This window comes from Papio anubis, chromosome 2 (genome assembly GCF_008728515.1).
Source record: "Papio anubis isolate 15944 chromosome 2, Panubis1.0, whole genome shotgun sequence".
In the NCBI taxonomy this organism is placed as follows: Eukaryota; Metazoa; Chordata; class Mammalia; order Primates; family Cercopithecidae; genus Papio; species Papio anubis.
In genome coordinates, this window is record NC_044977.1 from 101,812,948 (window position 1) to 101,831,095 (window position 18,148).

Genomic DNA, 18,148 nt, shown 5'->3' on the forward strand with positions numbered 1-18,148 from the left:
TAGTGAGAAAGCATTTAGGTAAATAAATGTGCATAAGGTATGGGAATATAGTATGGGAAAGGAAAGGCAGTGGAGGTTCACAGCGCATTCCGAGGCTGTATTTCAAGATAAGAGGTAACACGTAGGCAGTTTGTCTCAAAGTTGTATCTTTGACTTGAAGGAGAAAGAGGAACAGGAAGAGGGAAAAAAGAAAAAAAAGTTTAAAACACGGTTTGAGGCTTAGCTGCCAAGCTGCTCGGTTACATGACTTTACACGTTCTTCTTAGATATCCCTGTAGGTCATCAGACCAAATTTATTTTTCAGTTTTATGTAGTGATATATTATTTTTCTTTATGCCTTTTAGTTTCCTATTTTGCTAAGGAAACTCTGTACCCCACATGATAGCAAGTTATTTTTCAAATTTTCCTTTTAAAATGCTTACCCATTTATTTTTACATCAGAATATCATATGATTATATATTTTATTTTTACTGTATTATGGAATTGTGTACCATTTATTAAATAATTTATCATTTAGTCATTGAATTGAAAGGGTATGTTTAAAATATATTCAATCCCCATATAAATTATATTAAATCCCCACATAAGTTTTATTTATGAATTACTTGTGGAGTTTTGTATCAGAACCATACTGTTTTGATTATGTATCTTTGCAACAAGTTCAATATCTGTTTCCTCTAGTAGTTTTCCCAGAATTATGTTGAGTTTTTCCAGGAGCAGTTTTTAAAGAGAAAAAAGAGTAATAATGTCAAAGGCTTATTCTCATGACGAAGAGAAAACCAAATAGCATTCAAACTTCTTTCATCTTAAGTGACATGTCCAGGAGGAATATTAATTCTATCCTGGGCTCTCTGTGTTAGGCCTATGAGCTCCATCAGGAGAACAAGAAGCCCACCAGCCAGGGAGTTCAAAATGTGGAAATTGACATGTTCCCTGAAGATGAGCCTCATCTGACCATACAGGATCCCCGAAAGGTAATTTTCCTAGGATGTCAGAGGAGCTTGTGGCTCATCCACACACCTTCTCCAGGATAGCTATTATGGAAAAATGGCACAGTTAATGCAGAGAAAATTGCAAGAATCGAGTTTTGAGCAAAAGTCTAGGCCAAGTTTCTCAACTTTACTTCTATGACATTTGAAGCAGGACAATTATTTGTTGCGGTGAGCTTTTCTGTGGATTATAAGATGTTTATCCATATCCTTGGCCTCTATGCATTCAGTGCCAGTAGCATCCCCCAGTTAAGAAAATGAAAAATGTCCTAGACACTGCCAAAATATCTCCTGGAGGGCCAAGGAAATAAGAACTACTGGTCTAGGCCTATTATTCCAGTAGGTGAGACAGTGGAAAATTACAGTCTCAGTAAAGTAGTCTTCTTACCGCTTAGGCAGCATATCAGGGTTATGATCCATAGGGAGAAAAAGTAGAGGTACTATATCTGCATATGCCTTGCCATTCCTCAGCCATAGAGATGAGCTAGAGAGTTCTCTTCTGAAATCAGACTGGTCATAGCACTTAGAGAAGAACCCAGCAGGAGGGGTGGTTCTTGACACCTCTCATCCTAGAAACCTTTGTCTAGTTCATTTCATCCTTAAAAAATCAGACAGTGAGAAACTCCATACTACCATGGTGAAAGAAAGTCTTAGTAAATGGCTCCCCATTCCTTTTGTTCTGATGTGCAGAAGTCTGATGTTACCAGTATACTATCAGAATGTAGCACCATTGATCTTCAGGATGGCTTTGGATTGTTACCTGAGATGGTTCCTGAAAAGCAACCAGAGAGATGTTTGCCCAAAGGTAAGTGGCAGTATTTCTGCATCCAGTTCACATAATCTTTGGATGGGGTTTCTGTTCTTCTTTGAGGCTCTGTGGTTTTAGTAGACAGCATCTTTCTACTTCTATTGGAGACAAAAGCAATGAGAGGGCACCCATAGATTCTCGGGGCGATTGTCAGGTCTAGGCAGAGAAGATTTCAGGAAATTCTTGCTTTAATTGGGCTCCTCTCACATGGCCCAACATGCCAGGTAAACACTCTAGAAAACTTTCTTAGAAAGCCCACTGGGTCAATATGTCTGCCACTTTTTGTGGTTCCCAGGGCATTCAATGTCAGTGTATATTTGAGGTGAAAGACCAAGAAAAGAGTTCAGACATTGTAGTCAGGATCTTTAGCTTAGGAGCAAGACTGCCTGAGCTCAAATTCTGGCCTCACCACTTATGAACTGTGTGACTTGTTCAATTTAGTTAACCTCTCTGTGCTTTATTTCTAAAATGAGGGTAATAATAGTACCCAAAGCAAAGAGCTGTTGTGAGTATTAAATGAGTTAGTATAAATCACTTAGAAGAGCATCTGGAACAAAAATAAGCAATCAATAAATGCAGCCTTTCCTAATTCCTTAAGTGGATGTAGTGGCTTTTTCCTATGGGCTTTTACTATTTCTTATATTCATTGTAGTGAACTTATTTGCACTGGTTTCCCCCATGAGGTCCTTAAAAACAAAGGCAGTGACTTCATCAGCATTGTATCTCTAGTGTAAGAATAGAAGCCGGCCCAGAAATGGGTTCAACAAATGTCGATGAATATATAAGTGACAACAAATTAATGAATGAATCTAAAAAATTATCTATCAGATTAGGACTAAATTGGGTCCAGAAAGAACACAGATAACAGATTTCAAAGTCACATTCCAGGTTGTTTAACAGCTCCAAAGCTGGACAGGAGTTGGATTAAGGATTTCCAGTAGATTGCAGTTCTCCTGATTTACATTTGCACTGGCCCTTGAGGTGTGCATATGATGTCAACAGTGGAGATGAGAAAGAAAGGTGATTTTATCAAAGAAGGGAGGAGTGGGATAAAAGCCAGGAAAAAAGTATAGTCTTTTAGGAAGATGAACCTACTGACGTTCTTGGAAGAAGAAAAGAGGCAGAGTGAAGAGAGCCCATAGTGGTTTAAGAAGATGAGGAAAGGAGCAGAATTTTATAATCATCATGAAGTAAGGATCAGCAGAATTTGTACAAGGGGAGGAGGAGAAAAGGTGGAAAGGGCAATGTGGTCTATGCTGAAGGCCTGTGTCTGTTGAGAACAAATGCTCAGCTCTTTGTAAACATCTCGACATTTGATCAAATTCTTTCGTGTATGACCTGAGAGGTTCACAAAGCCTGTGACCATTCTACCTAATTCCCTGGAGTCCTCCAGACATGATCTCTTTATGACTACCAAAAAAATTACTGCATAACAAACAACCACAAAACCTCAATGGCATAAAATAATAAACATGTGCCTGCAGGATTCTGCTGATCTTGGCTGGCTTCATTCATGCAAGTGTTATCTAGTCTGGGGTCAACAGGGCAACATGGCTCTGCTCCACATGTCTATCAGCCTCCTTCCAGACCCAATGAGGTATCCTGAATATGCCTTTTTTTATGGAGATGGCACAAGAGAGCAAATGGAAACATGCAAGGCTTTTCAAGACCTGGACTCAGAACTGGCACAGTGTGACTTCCATTCCACTCTATTGGCCAAAGCAAGTCACATGGCTGGGACCAGATTTAAGCGGTTAGAAAAAGATGCTGTACTTCTTTAATGGGAGCAACTGCAGGTCACGTGGCAAGGGGTATGAACACGGGGTGGGGGTGAAAAGTTGCATTTTAATGCAGTTTATTACAGACACTAATGATAGTGCTACCATTAATTTCTTTCAGGCTTTGGTTGCTGCTTTCCATGCTGTAGCATGGACAAGAGAAAGCCTCACTGGGTCATTTGGTGGAACCTGAGGAAAACCTGCTACCAAATAGTGAAACACAGCTGGTTTGAGAGCTTTATTATCTTTGTGATTCTGCTGAGCAGTGGGGCACTGGTAAATCATCATGGTCTTGTGGAGACATTGGGCATCAGGGCAGCTGGGGAAGCTGCACTCTTACTTGGCTTCTCATGGGACTGTGAATATGGGAGACCAGGCAGAAGTGGTCTCTGGTGCTGCTGGTTCCTGCAGTGGGCAGGGTTTTGCACAACTTCTGAAGTCATGCTCAACTGGGATATCCCCAAGCAAAGATGCTTTATCTGTGTGGAAGAGTAACTAAAACCAGCACTTTAAAGTGGCCACTAGAGTCTGGTCCTTGATCATCTACCTCTCAATTCTGGGGGATTTCTAGACATTTTCACTATATCCTCCATAGTTCCTCCTCTAGACAGCAATGCTTTTACTCTCCCTCTTACTGTAAACCAAAGTGCTGTTTTCTGAAAGGTAAAATATTATAGGAGGGAGTTACAGGGACCAGATTAGGATATAATAAGTTGCCTTGGTATTTTCTGTCATTCATGATCCCTTGAAAGAAAGGACAAGGAGATGTTGCTTTATATGCATGATCAAAGTGTGGTATGAGTCCCAATGAAGTTTAGAAATAACTCTGAACCCACCAGCTTCCATAGCCATAAAGCCATCCACTCCTTTATGCTCTGTCTCCACACCTTCTGGTCCTTGTCTCCCTTTCCCCTCTCTGCTAGGGGGATAGTATCTTTTCTTTTATCATCTGCATATTTCTCCCTCTCCTTTTCTATTTTCTGCTTTTTTCTATCATGTATATTCACTTAAAATGATTACACAGTAATGTGGAGCTAAATAATACGGAACCAAACTCTCTTACTGTTTGACATAACAAACAGTTATGAGTTTTTTATGAGAGTTTGGTTCCATATTACTAAACCCAGGAGTCTTGGGTTCTCCCCTACTAAGAGTGACAGAACATTTCACAGCAAGTCATTAGCAAGTGGAAAAGGCAAGGAAATATCTTGCTCCTACACCCCATAGCTTCTGATTAGTGTTTTACACTTGTGTGATCTCTAGGTGAAAAGAGATGAATACATACCAGAGGCCACCGGGGATTGTGATCAACATACATCTCCATTTGTCTACTTATTACAGTGTAAATTATTCTTCAGACAGAAAAGCAGATATCTCTAAAACCATCCCAGAGGATTCCCTTGATCAATTTTTATTGTTAATCTTGAGTCTAGTGTTACCTGTAGACTTGCCGGTGACTACATTTTGACTGGCTGTCTACTCTTATTCAAGTGGTAGGGTTTTTTGTATTTATTCCACAAATGATACTTATGATAGGCAGTGGGAAAGCAGTGATGTTGCTAAAAGGCCACAGCAAAAATGCCCCATGGTGCCATAAAAAGAAAATTTATGATCAGAAATGTAGCAGAGGGCACACAGCCCCAGTTCTGGGCAGAACAAAGCTGAATACACGATGCAGAGGGTGCCAGGAGAAGGACCCAGCCCGTATTTCCCTGTACGTATTTGTAGACAATTAAGAACAAGAGACATCAAGTCATTTGCCACTATATGTATCTATCAGCAGCATCAGCATCACCTGAAAGCTTGTTAGAAATGTAGAGTATTACATTGTAACAAGCAGTCCATTATAACAAGTTCCCTAGGTGATTCGGGGTACATTAGAGTTTGAGAAACTCTGGTCTAGGCAACTATGTAATAATAAGAGCTTCCTGTGTCAGAAAATGGCCTAGATATAATGTGGAAGCCTCTGAAGCACAGTTGCAGATATAATATGCCTGCTCATCCATTGAGCTAACTACTCAGGTCTGCTGAACCATCTTACCGTTAAGCTTCCCAAATAAGGGAGGAAATGAGCACCCAATACCATTCAGATTTGTTTATCCTCAAGAGGCAAACAAACAAAGTCCCTGACCTCCAGGGGCTTGAAGTCTAGTAGGAAAGATAGCTGGAGCGATTATAGACCAGAAAGTATAGATCAAGATAGATAGAGCAATTAAGTGGCCTACTCAGGGAAGCAGTGGGTGACATGGGAGCATGTAGGATGGGAACCTAACCAATCCTGCTGGAACAGGACAGTTTCCTGTAGAAAATATCAGCTAAGCTGAAATCTTAAAGCCAAAGAAGAGCCGAAAGAGCAGAGGATGAGATAGAGGGCCTTCTCCAGCCAAAAACCCACTTGGCAATTGGAAGTGAGACTGTTTCACTCTTTTGCATTCTTTTTTTCACCCCAGGACTTTGGGGCTGTGGACTTACCCTAGTCCCCAACAGGAAAGGTGATTTCCTTCCTGCCTTCAATGTTGGCGTAAATTTCATGGGTAGCTTTAGTAACAGGCCTTCTTCCTTTCTTTCATTCTCAGTAACTCTGTAAAGGCCAAAAGGACAGCTTATACCTTAGTTATATAGACCCTGTAGAATCACATACACTTTGGGTAAGGGAAGTGTGTGGATGTAGCATTAAAAAGGGTTGCTCTGAAAGCCAGAATTTCTTTTTCATAGTTACACATAACAATGTTCAATACTCAAAGTAATTTACACTGGGAGCTTTAGCCCAGAGTGTTCCAAATTTTGTGTGTCATGGCACACATACAAAATGACACTATTTGTAGGGAATGGTAAGGTAAATGGATGAGGCTGTTTGTAGGGGGAGATGAGGGGCATCAGGGTTGGCAGGATTTAGAGGGTGGGCTAAGGCACTTGGACTTCATGTTATAAGCAATAAAGAGACACTGAATTAATTCACCAAGGCAATTGGGAGGATGGGAGATGGTCTGTGCCACTGGGTGGTCCTGGGAATGCTGACAAGACATATTTGGCAGCAGTTGAAAGTATGAGGAAGCCCAGGAAATAATGTGATCCATTAGGAAGAAGTTTTAATATTCAGGGGACCAGTAATAAGAAGTTGAGAAACTATTATGACAACAGAAGAAAGAGGATTTTCCTTCTTCCATTTTTACTCACTCAAGGAATGGATTCCATTGGAAAAGTTTAGCCTTAATATCTTTTGAGCAAAACCTCATTACCAAGAGAGATACCCGTTTTTATTCACATAAGGAAGAAAAGCAAAAAGCAAATTTACCAAGAAGTTCTTTGCAAATATTCAGTCTGGCCTATGGCTATGCTTTTTCGTTTCAGATATTTGAAGATGTTCACCTTAAGGACCAACCCAAAATCCAAGAATTACTAAATTGTACTGACATTATTTTTACACATATTTTTATCCTGGAGATGGTACTAAAATGGGTAGCCTTTGGATTTGGAAAGTATTTCACCAGTGCCTGGTGCTGCCTTGATTTCATCATTGTGATTGTAAGTTTACCATCTCTGTGTCCCACAACAGGCTGGGGTAGTGGTTAAGGCAGGGATCATATGGGGGCTGCTTTTCCTGTGTGCCTCATGTGGGATGTCTGTCTAAAATAGTTTTTCTTATTATCATTGCCTCTTCGCAGTACTTGGAAGTAGTTGTCATTTGTCTATCAGCAGTTTAGCCTTTTCTAGGTCTCACTCCTCATACACTGCACTTTATATGCTCACCACTCCAACCTTTCCCATGATGAGAAAGGTTTTTTCCTTTCCCATGATTCATTCACTTCTCTGCATAAGCACTGTTTATGTATGATATGTACCTAGAATAACTTTCAGTATCCTCGATTGTTTCTTCTTCCAACTGTGTATTTCTTTTCAAGACTTCTCAAAGCTGGTCAGCAGCCAATAGACTAGGCTAATATCCATCTTAATTGTCAAGCAACATAAGAGGATTGTTCACATACAGTCTCTCGTTTAATATGCATGACAATGTTCTGAGTTAAGCAGCATCGTGTGACGCCTCCCACACTGTATACAAGGAAACCTGAAGCTCAGAGGATTAGCAGTTTGTTTCAGGTCATAGAGCTGATAAGTGGTGAAATTGGAATTCACATGTCTAGCTATATGACACAAAAGCTAATAATAGTATTAGTGGATCACATTTATTGAGTGCTTTCTCTGTATCAAGTACTCTTCCATATGTTCCAAATGCCTTCTCTCTTTTAGTTATCATAGCCACTCTGTGGCAGGTACTACTATTTTTGTATATTCAGAGAAAGAAAGTAAGTCATAGAGAGGCTAAGAAACATGTTCAAGATTGCCCAGCTAGAAGTGGTGGTGAGATACAAACCTAGTAAGCCTCACTCCAAAACTCTTGATTTAACATTACATCCTCTTTTTAAGATTAATTTTATGTTTACTGATATATAGTAGATGGACGCATTTTCAGGATACATGTGATTATGTAATACCTTTATATAATTAAAAGTGGTGGAACCTAGTAAGTCTCACTCCAGGGCCCTTGATTTTAACATTACCTTCTTTCCATCATGATAAAATTAGTTAAACTTTGTCCCTGCTATTCAAGGAAGTAGATAAGACAAATGCATGAGCATAAACCATGTGGTCAGCAAACCCCACTGGAGAACCATAATGTTGCTGGTTAGCACAAACAGACTATGTGTTCATTTAATGTGGACATCAATATCCTGAGTTCATCAGTATTACATGACATCTACCACATTGCAAACAAGAAAACCAGAAGCTCAGAGGCAAGGAAAGAGAAGCTCATTGTGGTTCAGGCATTTTAGAAAGGCATCAATGCCATAGAAGCTACAACAGGATTCAAAGATGAGAATAAAAACATCCACGTTTGTCAGTCCTGTTAATTTCTAGAGAACAAATAATTCTGTACCTATTATCTTAATAGATTATAGTAAAAAGAAAGCCCTATAAACTCTGTGATAAACAGAAGATTGGTATCTCAATTATAGGGACCTGTGTTTTACTGGATACAAGCCCTACACTTAGGAGCCTGGGTCCTAAAGCTAATTGGTCTACCCTCCTTTTGTGTAACCTTAAGCGAAACACTTCCCCTCTTTTGACAGTAATTTTCTCACAGGTAAAAATGAGGATGTGGACTATAAATTGCCCAAACTGACTGAATACAAAATAGAAAACTAGTGATAGTTTCACTAGAAATCTAGGATCGCCATTAACGATATCAAAACAGTAGTCCAAAGCCACACTGTCAAAAGGTACCAGGCCCAGATGGGTGGGTTTGTTTGTTTATTTATTTATTTATTTATTTATTATAGTTCAATAGGTTTTCAGGGAACAGCTGGTGTTTGGTTACATGAATAACTTATTTAGTGGTGATTTCTGAGATTTTGGTGCCCCATCGCCTGATCAGTGTACACTGTACTCAGTGTAGTCTTTTATCCCTCACACCCTTCTTTCCCCTGAGTCCCCAGAGTCCATTGTATTATTCTTACGCCTTTGTGTCCTCTTAACTTAGGTCCCTCTTATGAGTGAGAACATACAATGTTTGGTTTTCCATTCCTGAGTTACTTCACTTAGAATAATAGTCTCCAATTCCATCCAGGTTGCTGTGAATTCCATTATTTTGGTTCTTTTTATGGCTAAGTAGTATTCCATGGTGTATGTGTATATATATGGCATATACTATATATATACCATATATATATATCACATTTTCTTTATCCACGATTTGATTGATGGGCATTTGGGCTGGTCAATATTTTTGCAGTTGCGAATCGTGCCTGCTATAAACGAGTGTGCAAGTGTCTTTTTCATATAATGATTTGTTTTCTTCTGGGTAGTTACACAATAGTGGGATTACTGGATCAAATGACAGATCTATTTTTAGTTCTTTAAGGAATCTCCACATTGTTTTCCATAGTGGTTGTACTAGTTTACATTCCCACCAGCATTGTAGAAGTGTTCTTTTTTCACCACATCCACTCCAACATCTATAATTTTTGATTAGGGCCATCCTTGCAGGAGTAAGGTGGTCTTGCATTGTGGTTATGATTTGTATTTCCCTGATAATCAGTGAGGTTGAACATTTTTTCCTATGTTTGTTGGCCATTTGTAAATCTTCTTTTGAGAGTTGTCTATTCATGTCCTTTGCCCACTTTTGGATAGGATTATTTGTTTTTTTACTTGCTGATTTGATTGAGTTCTTTGTAGATTCTGGATATTAGTCCTTTGTCAGATGTATAGATTGCAAAGATTTTCACCCACTCTGTGGATGTCTGTTTACTGTGCTGATTGTTTCTTTTGCTGTGCAGGAGCTTTTTAGTTTAACTAAGTTCCATCTATTCATCTTTGTTTCTGTTGCATTTGCTTTTGGGTTCTTGGTCATGAAGACTTTGCCTAAGCCAGTGTCTAGAAGAGTTTTTCCCATGTTATCTTCTAGAATTTGTATGGTTTCAGGTCTTAGATTTAAATCTCTGATCCATCTTGAGTTGATTTTTCTATAAGGTGAGAGATGAGGATCCAGTTTCATTCTCTTACCTATAGCTAACCAGTTATCCCAGCACCATTTATTGAATAGGGTGCTCTTTTCCCAATTTATGTTTTTGTTTGCTTTGTTGAAGATCAGTTGGCTGTAGGTATTTAGCTTTATTTCTGGGTTCTTTATTCTGTTCAATTGGTCTGTGTGCCTATTTTTATACCAGTACCATGCTGTTTTGGTACCTTTGGCCCTATAGTATAGTTTGAAGTCTGATAATGTGATACCTCCAGACTTGCTCTTTTTGGTGAGTCTTGCTTTGGGTATGCAGGCTCTTTTTTGGTTCCATGTAAATTTTAAGATTGTTTTTTCTAGTTCTGGGAAGAATGATAGTGGTATTTTGATGGGAATTGCATTGAATTTGTAGATTGCTTTTGGTAGTAGGGTCATTTTTCACAATGTTGATTCTACCTATCCATGAACATGAGATGTGTTTTCATTTGTTTGTGTCATTCATGATTTCTTTCAGCAGTGTTTTGTAGTTTTCTTTGTAGAGGTCTTTTACCTCCTTGGTTGGGTATATTCCTAAGTATTTTTGTAGTTTTCTTTGTAGAGGTCTTTCACCTCCTTGGTTAGGTATATTCTTAAGTGTTTTATTTTATTTTATTTTGTTTTATTTTCAGCTGCTGTAAAATGGGTTGAGTTCTTGACTTGTTTCTGAGCTTGGTCACTGTTGGTGTATCACAGTGCTACTGATTTTTGTACATTGATTTTGTAACCTGAAACTTTGCTGAATTCATTTGCCAGTTCTAGAAGCTTTTTGAATGACTCTTTAGGGTTTTCTATGTATACAATCATATTATCACAAGACCCAGATGGTTTTGCAGGTAAGTTTCACCAAACTTACAAGGAGCAATTAATCTCATCTTATTCAAATTGTTACAAAGAATAGACAAAAAAAGGGAAAGCTTGCAAACTTATTTAGTGAGACAAACATAATATTGATAATAAAATGAATAGAACAGAAATGAATCAAATAAGAAAATAATATTACAATTGTATATCTTTATAAATCACAGATAAATAACTCAACACATGTGGTTTACTATTATTATTATTAGCCTTGACAGCATGCAGACTGTGGTGTGGATCTGAAATTCACCACTTACCAGCTGTATGACCTGAAACAAGTTGCTGATCCATTTAGCTTCAGGTTTTCTCACCTATAATATGGTATAGGTTGCAAAATGCTGCTTAGCTTGGGATATTGTTGTACAGATTAAATGAGAGAACGTATGTGAACAATTCTATAATATTTATTGTCAATCAAGATTATATAAAATTGCCATCATAATTTTTATTAGAAAAGCATAAATCACAAGAAGATACACAATTCAACTACATCAAAATGTAGTAAAACTTTTATTTTTGTATTCAACAATACTCTAATTACAGTTAAAAACCAACTAGAGCCTGAGAGACAGTATTTGCCACAACAGATCATTATTATTCACAACATATAAAAATTTCCTACAGATTCACAGGAAAAAAACAACCCAGAGTAAGAATGGGATAAGTATACAAACAGCCAGTTCACAAAAGGAATAAATGTATGATGAAATATACACTAGTTCTATCACCAGTTAGCATAGAAGTGCATATTAAAATGAGAGGCCTCTTTTTACTCATTTGATTGGAAAACAAAATATATTGTTTTGAAACATGGTCTCACTCTGTCACCCAGGCTGGAGTGCAGTGGCAACCTCTGCCTCCCAGGATCAATTGATCCTCTTGCCTCAGCCTCCTAAGTAGGTGGGACTGCAGGCGCCTACCACCATGCCCAGCTAATTTTTGTAATTTTTGTGGAGACGGGTTTTACCATGTTGCCCAGGATGGTCTCAGACTCCTGAGCTCAAGCTATCCTCCTGCCTCGGCCTCCCAAAGTGCTGGGATTACAGGCTTGAGCCACTGTGCCCAGCCATGGCAAAAATTTTAAAGTTGGATAACATCGATATTTAGAAGGATACAGGAAAATGCGATCTCAAACCACTGCTAATAATTTAATTGGTACAGCCACTGTAGGGAACATTTTGCACTGTTAAGTAAAAATCACAAATGACCCAACTCACAATCCACAAATATCACTTGTTATAGATCCAAGGAGAACTCTTGCCTATGTACCCAAGAAAAATGCACACATCTGTCCAGTGTACAGTTGTGCATAATACTGTCCAGTGTACTGTTTTGCCTAATAGCAAAGAAATGGAAATAACCTAGGTATTCACCAAGGAGGAGTGGATCCATAAAATATGAAGATTTATATGCTGTACTATTCCTCAATAGTTACAAGGAGCAAACCATGAGAATATAATCAATATGATGATTTCAAAAACAGTGCAGAGTGATAAATGCAAGTTAGATTTAAAAAGTAAGATAAAACTAGTAGATGACTTCTCACTTGAAGAGTGAGTACAGTAGGATGGGAAAGAATATGGGTGCTTCTATGTGTCTCACTGATACCTGCAAGTCTGATGGAACAGAAACTGGGGTGAGATTTCAGGTAAAGAGGTGTGTAAGGTCCCTGTAGGAACATCTCTTCTCACCAACTATGACAATGATTTGGTAAAACAGAAGAATTGCTAAACTTTGCCATCTGTTTTCATCTGGCTAGGAACAAATGGAGTATTTACGCGAAAGCTACTTAAATAACTCTCTAAAAGTGGTGCCATTGTAAACAAAAAGCCCATTAAAAACATTATAAATACACTATAAATTGATTATAAATTTCAAAATCTTAATATTCTGTCATATTAACTCAATTTCTCTTCACTGCTACAATGAGGTTGGCAAGATTTGTGAGGAATGTTTTTAGTTAATAGTGAACTCTGACATCAGCTTAGTCAGGACTAGCCTGATTCACATTCTATCCAGCTGAGCAACTCTTCTTCCAAGTTGAGCCTCTGACAACTCTCCATAATAAGAATGGCTGAAGATCTGCAGCAAGCAGCCTCAACTCAAGCTCAGCATTGATTCCATTGTGATAATAGAAGCAAATCCTAATTCCTCATATGAAAGCCAATGCCTTCTGGAATTGTCCTCTACTGAGCATCTGTAAATATTGTTAAGATTTAATTTGGTATACTTAACAGAGCTTTCTAATACTCAATTCTGTCCTATTGAGGAGAAGTGTATTGGGAGAGAAAATAGCATTTAATTCCCCAATAAGGAGTGATTTGGGTTAGGGGAACTATTAGCAAATAATTAATTTTTTCCATGTAACTTTTTATTTTGATATCATTTCAAACTAAGAAAAATGTTGCAAGAAATAGCATAATGAAATCCACATATTCTTTCTTCAGGTTCACCAATTATTGTCACCCATCTGCTTTGTCATTTTTTCTCTTTTTTTTCCCCCTGAACTGCTTGAGATTAAGTTGCAAGCATCAAACCTATTACCGCTAAACATGTCAATGTATATTTCCTAACAAGGACAATGTCTCACATGATTACAATACAGTGATCAAAGTTAGGAAATTTAACATTGATTGAATTAAAATCCACGTCCATTTTCAAATTTTTCAAATTCACCATAAAGAGCTTTTTTAGGGCAATTGACTGTCATAATAAATTTCAATTGACTGGCTGGGCGCGGTGGCTCACACATGTAATCCCAGCACTTTCGGAGGCCGAGGTGGGTGGATCACGAGGTCAGGAGATCGAGACCATCCTGGCTAACATGGTGAAACCCCGTCTCTACTAAAAAATACAAAAAAATAAACTGGGCATGGTGGCGGGCTCCTGTAGTCCCAGCTACAGGCCGAGGCAGGAGAATGGCGTTAAACCGGGAAGCGGAGCTTGCAGTGAGCCGAGATCGCGCAGCTGCGCTCCAGCCTGGGCGACAGAGCGAGATTCCATCTCAAAATATAAATAAATAAATAAATAAATAAATAAATAAATAAATAAATATATTTATTTCAATTGCCTGCCATAACAAGATTCTTTATGGTTAATTCCCTCTATGCATCCACCTCCTGCCCCCACTCCAATCCAGGATTCAATTCAGGACCCCATATTACATATGATTGTTATATCTCTTTGGTTTCCTTTAATTCACAACACTTTCTCAGATTTTCTTTGTCTTTCACTAAACAAATAATGTGAGTGCATTGTCCCCACCTTTATGGACTGTAGCTTTGGTAGATAAGGAGAAAAATGGACTTTTGAGCTGGACACCAAGTCAGGTGCATTACCAGTGGCTTCTCTTCCCATCAGGTCTCTGTGACCACCCTCATTAACTTAAAGGAATTGAAGTCCTTCCGAACTCTGCGAGCACTGAGGCCTCTTCGTGCGCTGTCCCAGTTTGAAGGAATGAAGGTACATTCTGCAGAGGGGTGGGTGGAAGTTCAGTTAACAGGGAAAGGTGGAAAGACCAACAGTTCTTTCTGGGCTGAGATTTCCTTAAATTGCCAAGCTTTCCCTGGGTTATTTCCCAGCCTGCCCACTGCTTAGAATTTGAGAGGTAGGGAAAAGCCTAAGATAGTACTTTCTACCCTAAAAGCTTCTGTGACAGCCAAGATGAGTTCTAGCTTCCCTTCAGAATCCTGGGGTAGGTGTCCATAAGTCTCTAACACTGTCATCACAGGGCACTTCTCAAGGTATCCTTAGTGGCAACAGAGAGGACCCATTATGTAGGTAGCTGAGAGCAGGGCTTGTCATGGGGGTGGGGCGCATGTATGTGGAGATTAAAGACAGAGCTCCAAGAGATCCAGCCCTGCACATCAGGCCCATCCTGAGAATCGAAGAGCCTGGTGCATCCTACCAGTCTGTTATGGTTTTCTCTGGTTTTGTTTCCATAAGGTGGTGGTCAATGCTCTCATAGGTGCCATACCTGCCATTCTGAATGTTTTGCTTGTCTGCCTCATTTTCTGGCTCATATTTTGTATTCTGGGAGTACACTTCTTTTCTGGAAAATTTGGGAAATGCATTAATGGAACAGAGTCAGTTATAAATTGTACCATCATTGCAAATAAAAGTCAATGTGAAAGTGGCAATTTCTCTTGGATCAACCAGAAAGTCAACTTTGACAATGTGGGAAATGCTTACCTCGCTCTGCTGCAAGTGGTGAGTACAATTAGTATGTTTTTCACTCTGAGGAGAAAAAACTTCAAATAATCATGAATTGTTTCTCAGCTAAAAAATGCAGTGACTCCATTGTGATAATAGAAGCAAATCCTGATTCCTCATATGAAAGCCAATGTCTACTGGAATTGTCCTCTACTGAGCATCTGCAACTTCATTGACTGCTGAGCCTCAGCTTCCTAGTGATGCCCCTTTAAGGATCTGTACATCTCACCTTGTCCTGTATGGCACCTTTGCTGGCTCTCCACATCTCCAGGCAGAGAGGAGTGGAGCCTCGGGTGTAGGTCATGACACTTTGAACAGTTCCCTGTTTAAACCACAGTTGCCAGGTCTTGAACAGGCAGTGCAAATAAACATGGCATCAGAAAAGAACCCTTAGCCAGTCTCTTTTCAGCTGTTGGGCCACAGCTTCAGCTTCTCTGGTAACTTTTAAGGTGGAAATTTCTTGTTTTTAAACTTTGTATCTTGTACAAATGAAGAAGAAGAAAAAAAATCCAAGACACACATCCTTGAGTTCTCTTCTACTGTTCTTTTATTTGAGCATCCTGTCCTAGAAAGTTGGGGTATCATCTTATATATTCAGCCCACTGGACCTCACCTGCTTTTCCATGCCATGTATCTGTTGATGGCAAGTCTACATTTGTATTATTCATGTTTTTCTGCTTTTGTTGCAGGCAACATTTAAGGGCTGGATGGATATTATATATGCAGCTGTTGATTCCAGAGAGGTGAGTCAGTGTTCTACCATGTTCTGGAGTGTTAGAGTCAAGTCAGAGATACCATGGCTACATGGACAGTCCAGAACTTATGGCATCATAGTTCCAGCAGCCAGGGTTCTCTGCCTTGTTTTCTTTGGAACAAAACACCATGAGATACCACTGCCTGATACAAAGGGTTCTTACGCATCCTCTAGTGAGTATCTGATACCCACCCAGTATTTTCTAAAATCCAATCCTCTTTCTCCATGGTGGCCAAGGAAAAACCACTCATATAGGAGATGGAGCCAAAAGTGGCTGAATCACAGGATGCCTTGATTTTCCTCTTACCTCTTCTCCAAATGGTTGTATAAGCAGAAACCAAATTTCAAAGAGTATCTGTCTTAGACTGTGGAAAACCTTAAGACTGCACTAAATTTGCAAGGGAGACCCTTCCATGGCTCCAGACTCCCTAGTGATGGCCAACTGGAATTTTAGTTAAAGAAAAAGATAATCACGGACTCCCAAAGTTGGAAGTGTACTCAGTAATCTAGCCTAGCTTCTATTTTCCAGCTTGGAAATTTGAGGGATAAAAAGAAAGAGTTTCCCAAAGCCATAGAATGAGCAGATGGTTAGCTCAAGAATGGAGTCAATGGCAGAAATTACTGTTTTCTATTGCAGCACATGTGTGTGTTTTGACCTGTTTGGGAGTCAGCAGAGTTGATGCCTAACACCGTATTCAGTACCTGTGAGCTGGTACAGACTGAGTATCCCTTATCTGAAATGCTTGGGACCAGAAGGGTTTCAGATTTTGAATTTTGTAAGATTTGGGAATATTTGCATAATACTTACAGTTGAGCATCCCTGATCTGAAAATCCAAAATGCCACAGTGAACATTTCCTTTAAGCATGACCTTTGCATGTTATGTCAGCACTCAAAAAGTTTAAGATTCTGGAACACTTGAGACTTTGAATTTTCAGATTAAGGATGTTCAACCTGTAGTAGCAGTAGAGGTGGTTTGAGTAGTGTTATAGCAGCACCAAGAGATGAGAATGAATCTTTATGGTGATTCCAGTTGTCATTATAAATTCACAGATTGGCATTATAAAGTTAATATACAGATGATGCATAGCAACAAATCTGAGTTTGCTTACTTCTGTGGGTGTGTTAATAAAATCAACTTTCTGGAAAGGCGGAGCTAACAGTAGATACTTAACTGTTTATAACAATTATAGTTTACATTGTAATGTTTATATATATTTATATGTAATTACAAATTAATTACATATAATTTTTATATGTAATTATAAAATTATGTTGTGTATATAATTATAAAATGTACTTTTATAATTTCATAATTTTAAAATGTAATTTTATAATTATATACACAACATAATTTTATAATTACAATTTATAGCAAAGGAAATATTTAAAAAATACTAATGTACTCATTTGTCTTTTTGAGTACATGACTTTCACTCTAGTTTGGCTTTGACATCCATCTGCGTGGAGGTGGAGATGGGGAGTGGGGAGGAAAGGTTTTGCAGATGTGTAGCAGACAAGGTGTGTGGCTTGCAAATGCTCTCAGAGTGAGTGACAGGTGGGTGGAAGTGTGTGGAGGGGTGCCTGTTTTGGTGCCGGTCCTGATATGTACCGGTTGTTGTATGCTGGCTTCTAGCCTGATGACTCTTGTCTATGTAGTCACCCAGCACCTTGCTGGCCTCAAATATTGAAGTTGTGATTGTTGAAACTGCGGGCATTCTCCCCATCATTTCCTCCTGGCCTTAAATACTGGTTCTCTGCCATATCCTCCACAGGGTCCTTGGCAGTCTACTCCCATCCCTTGCTACAAGGCCCAACATGACAAGCCCATAGCTATGAACTCCGTGTCCAAGCCACATGAGAACTGAGAGGTTCAAGAGACTTCTCTCTGTTCAATTATGTTACTCTAATCTCTTAAGTCAGCCTGCCTGCCTAATGTATCTCAGGCCTTCCTACTAGTAATTCCTTCCAGAAAAATGCAGAAGTAAAGTGAGAATACCCTCTCTGCCTTCCATTTCCCTCAATTAACTGGATCCCAACCCCTCTTTCCAGACCCAAAGAGGGATAATCAGGACACATATCTTGTAGCTCTGATTTTCTGTCTCTGTTTATTTTTCCTACATTTCCTATGGACAAATTGAGTAAGCTTTGATCATTTCATATTCTTGTCTAAACCTCCCTCCAGTAAAACTCTCC

The 18,148-nt window shown here is 39.0% G+C and overlaps 1 protein-coding gene and 1 long non-coding RNA gene across 3 annotated transcripts in view; one reads left to right on the forward strand and one right to left on the reverse strand.

The window, feature by feature from the left end:
- Positions 1-18,148, forward strand: part of SCN11A (sodium voltage-gated channel alpha subunit 11) — a 116,034-nt gene that overhangs the window by 67,066 nt on the left and 30,820 nt on the right. The window contains exons 16-22 of the mRNA XM_003894659.5: positions 862-975; positions 1,681-1,795; positions 3,698-3,852; positions 6,928-7,101; positions 14,348-14,449; positions 14,933-15,196; positions 15,889-15,942. Coding sequence (XP_003894708.2) covers positions 862-975; positions 1,681-1,795; positions 3,698-3,852; positions 6,928-7,101; positions 14,348-14,449; positions 14,933-15,196; positions 15,889-15,942 — 978 coding nt within the window. The remainder of the gene's footprint in view (positions 1-861; positions 976-1,680; positions 1,796-3,697; positions 3,853-6,927; positions 7,102-14,347; positions 14,450-14,932; positions 15,197-15,888; positions 15,943-18,148) is intronic.
- LOC103882127 lies at positions 1,031-15,992 on the reverse strand. 2 transcript variants are annotated; one of them, XR_643836.3, is made up of 5 exons: positions 15,179-15,992; positions 14,964-15,038; positions 14,252-14,456; positions 6,049-6,157; positions 1,031-1,896 (listed from the first exon to the last, which is right to left on the reverse strand). It is a non-coding gene; the product is annotated as an uncharacterized LOC103882127 (long non-coding RNA). The 2 variants fall into 2 exon arrangements; XR_643835.3 differs by having other exon boundaries at positions 1,031-1,762; positions 15,179-15,991.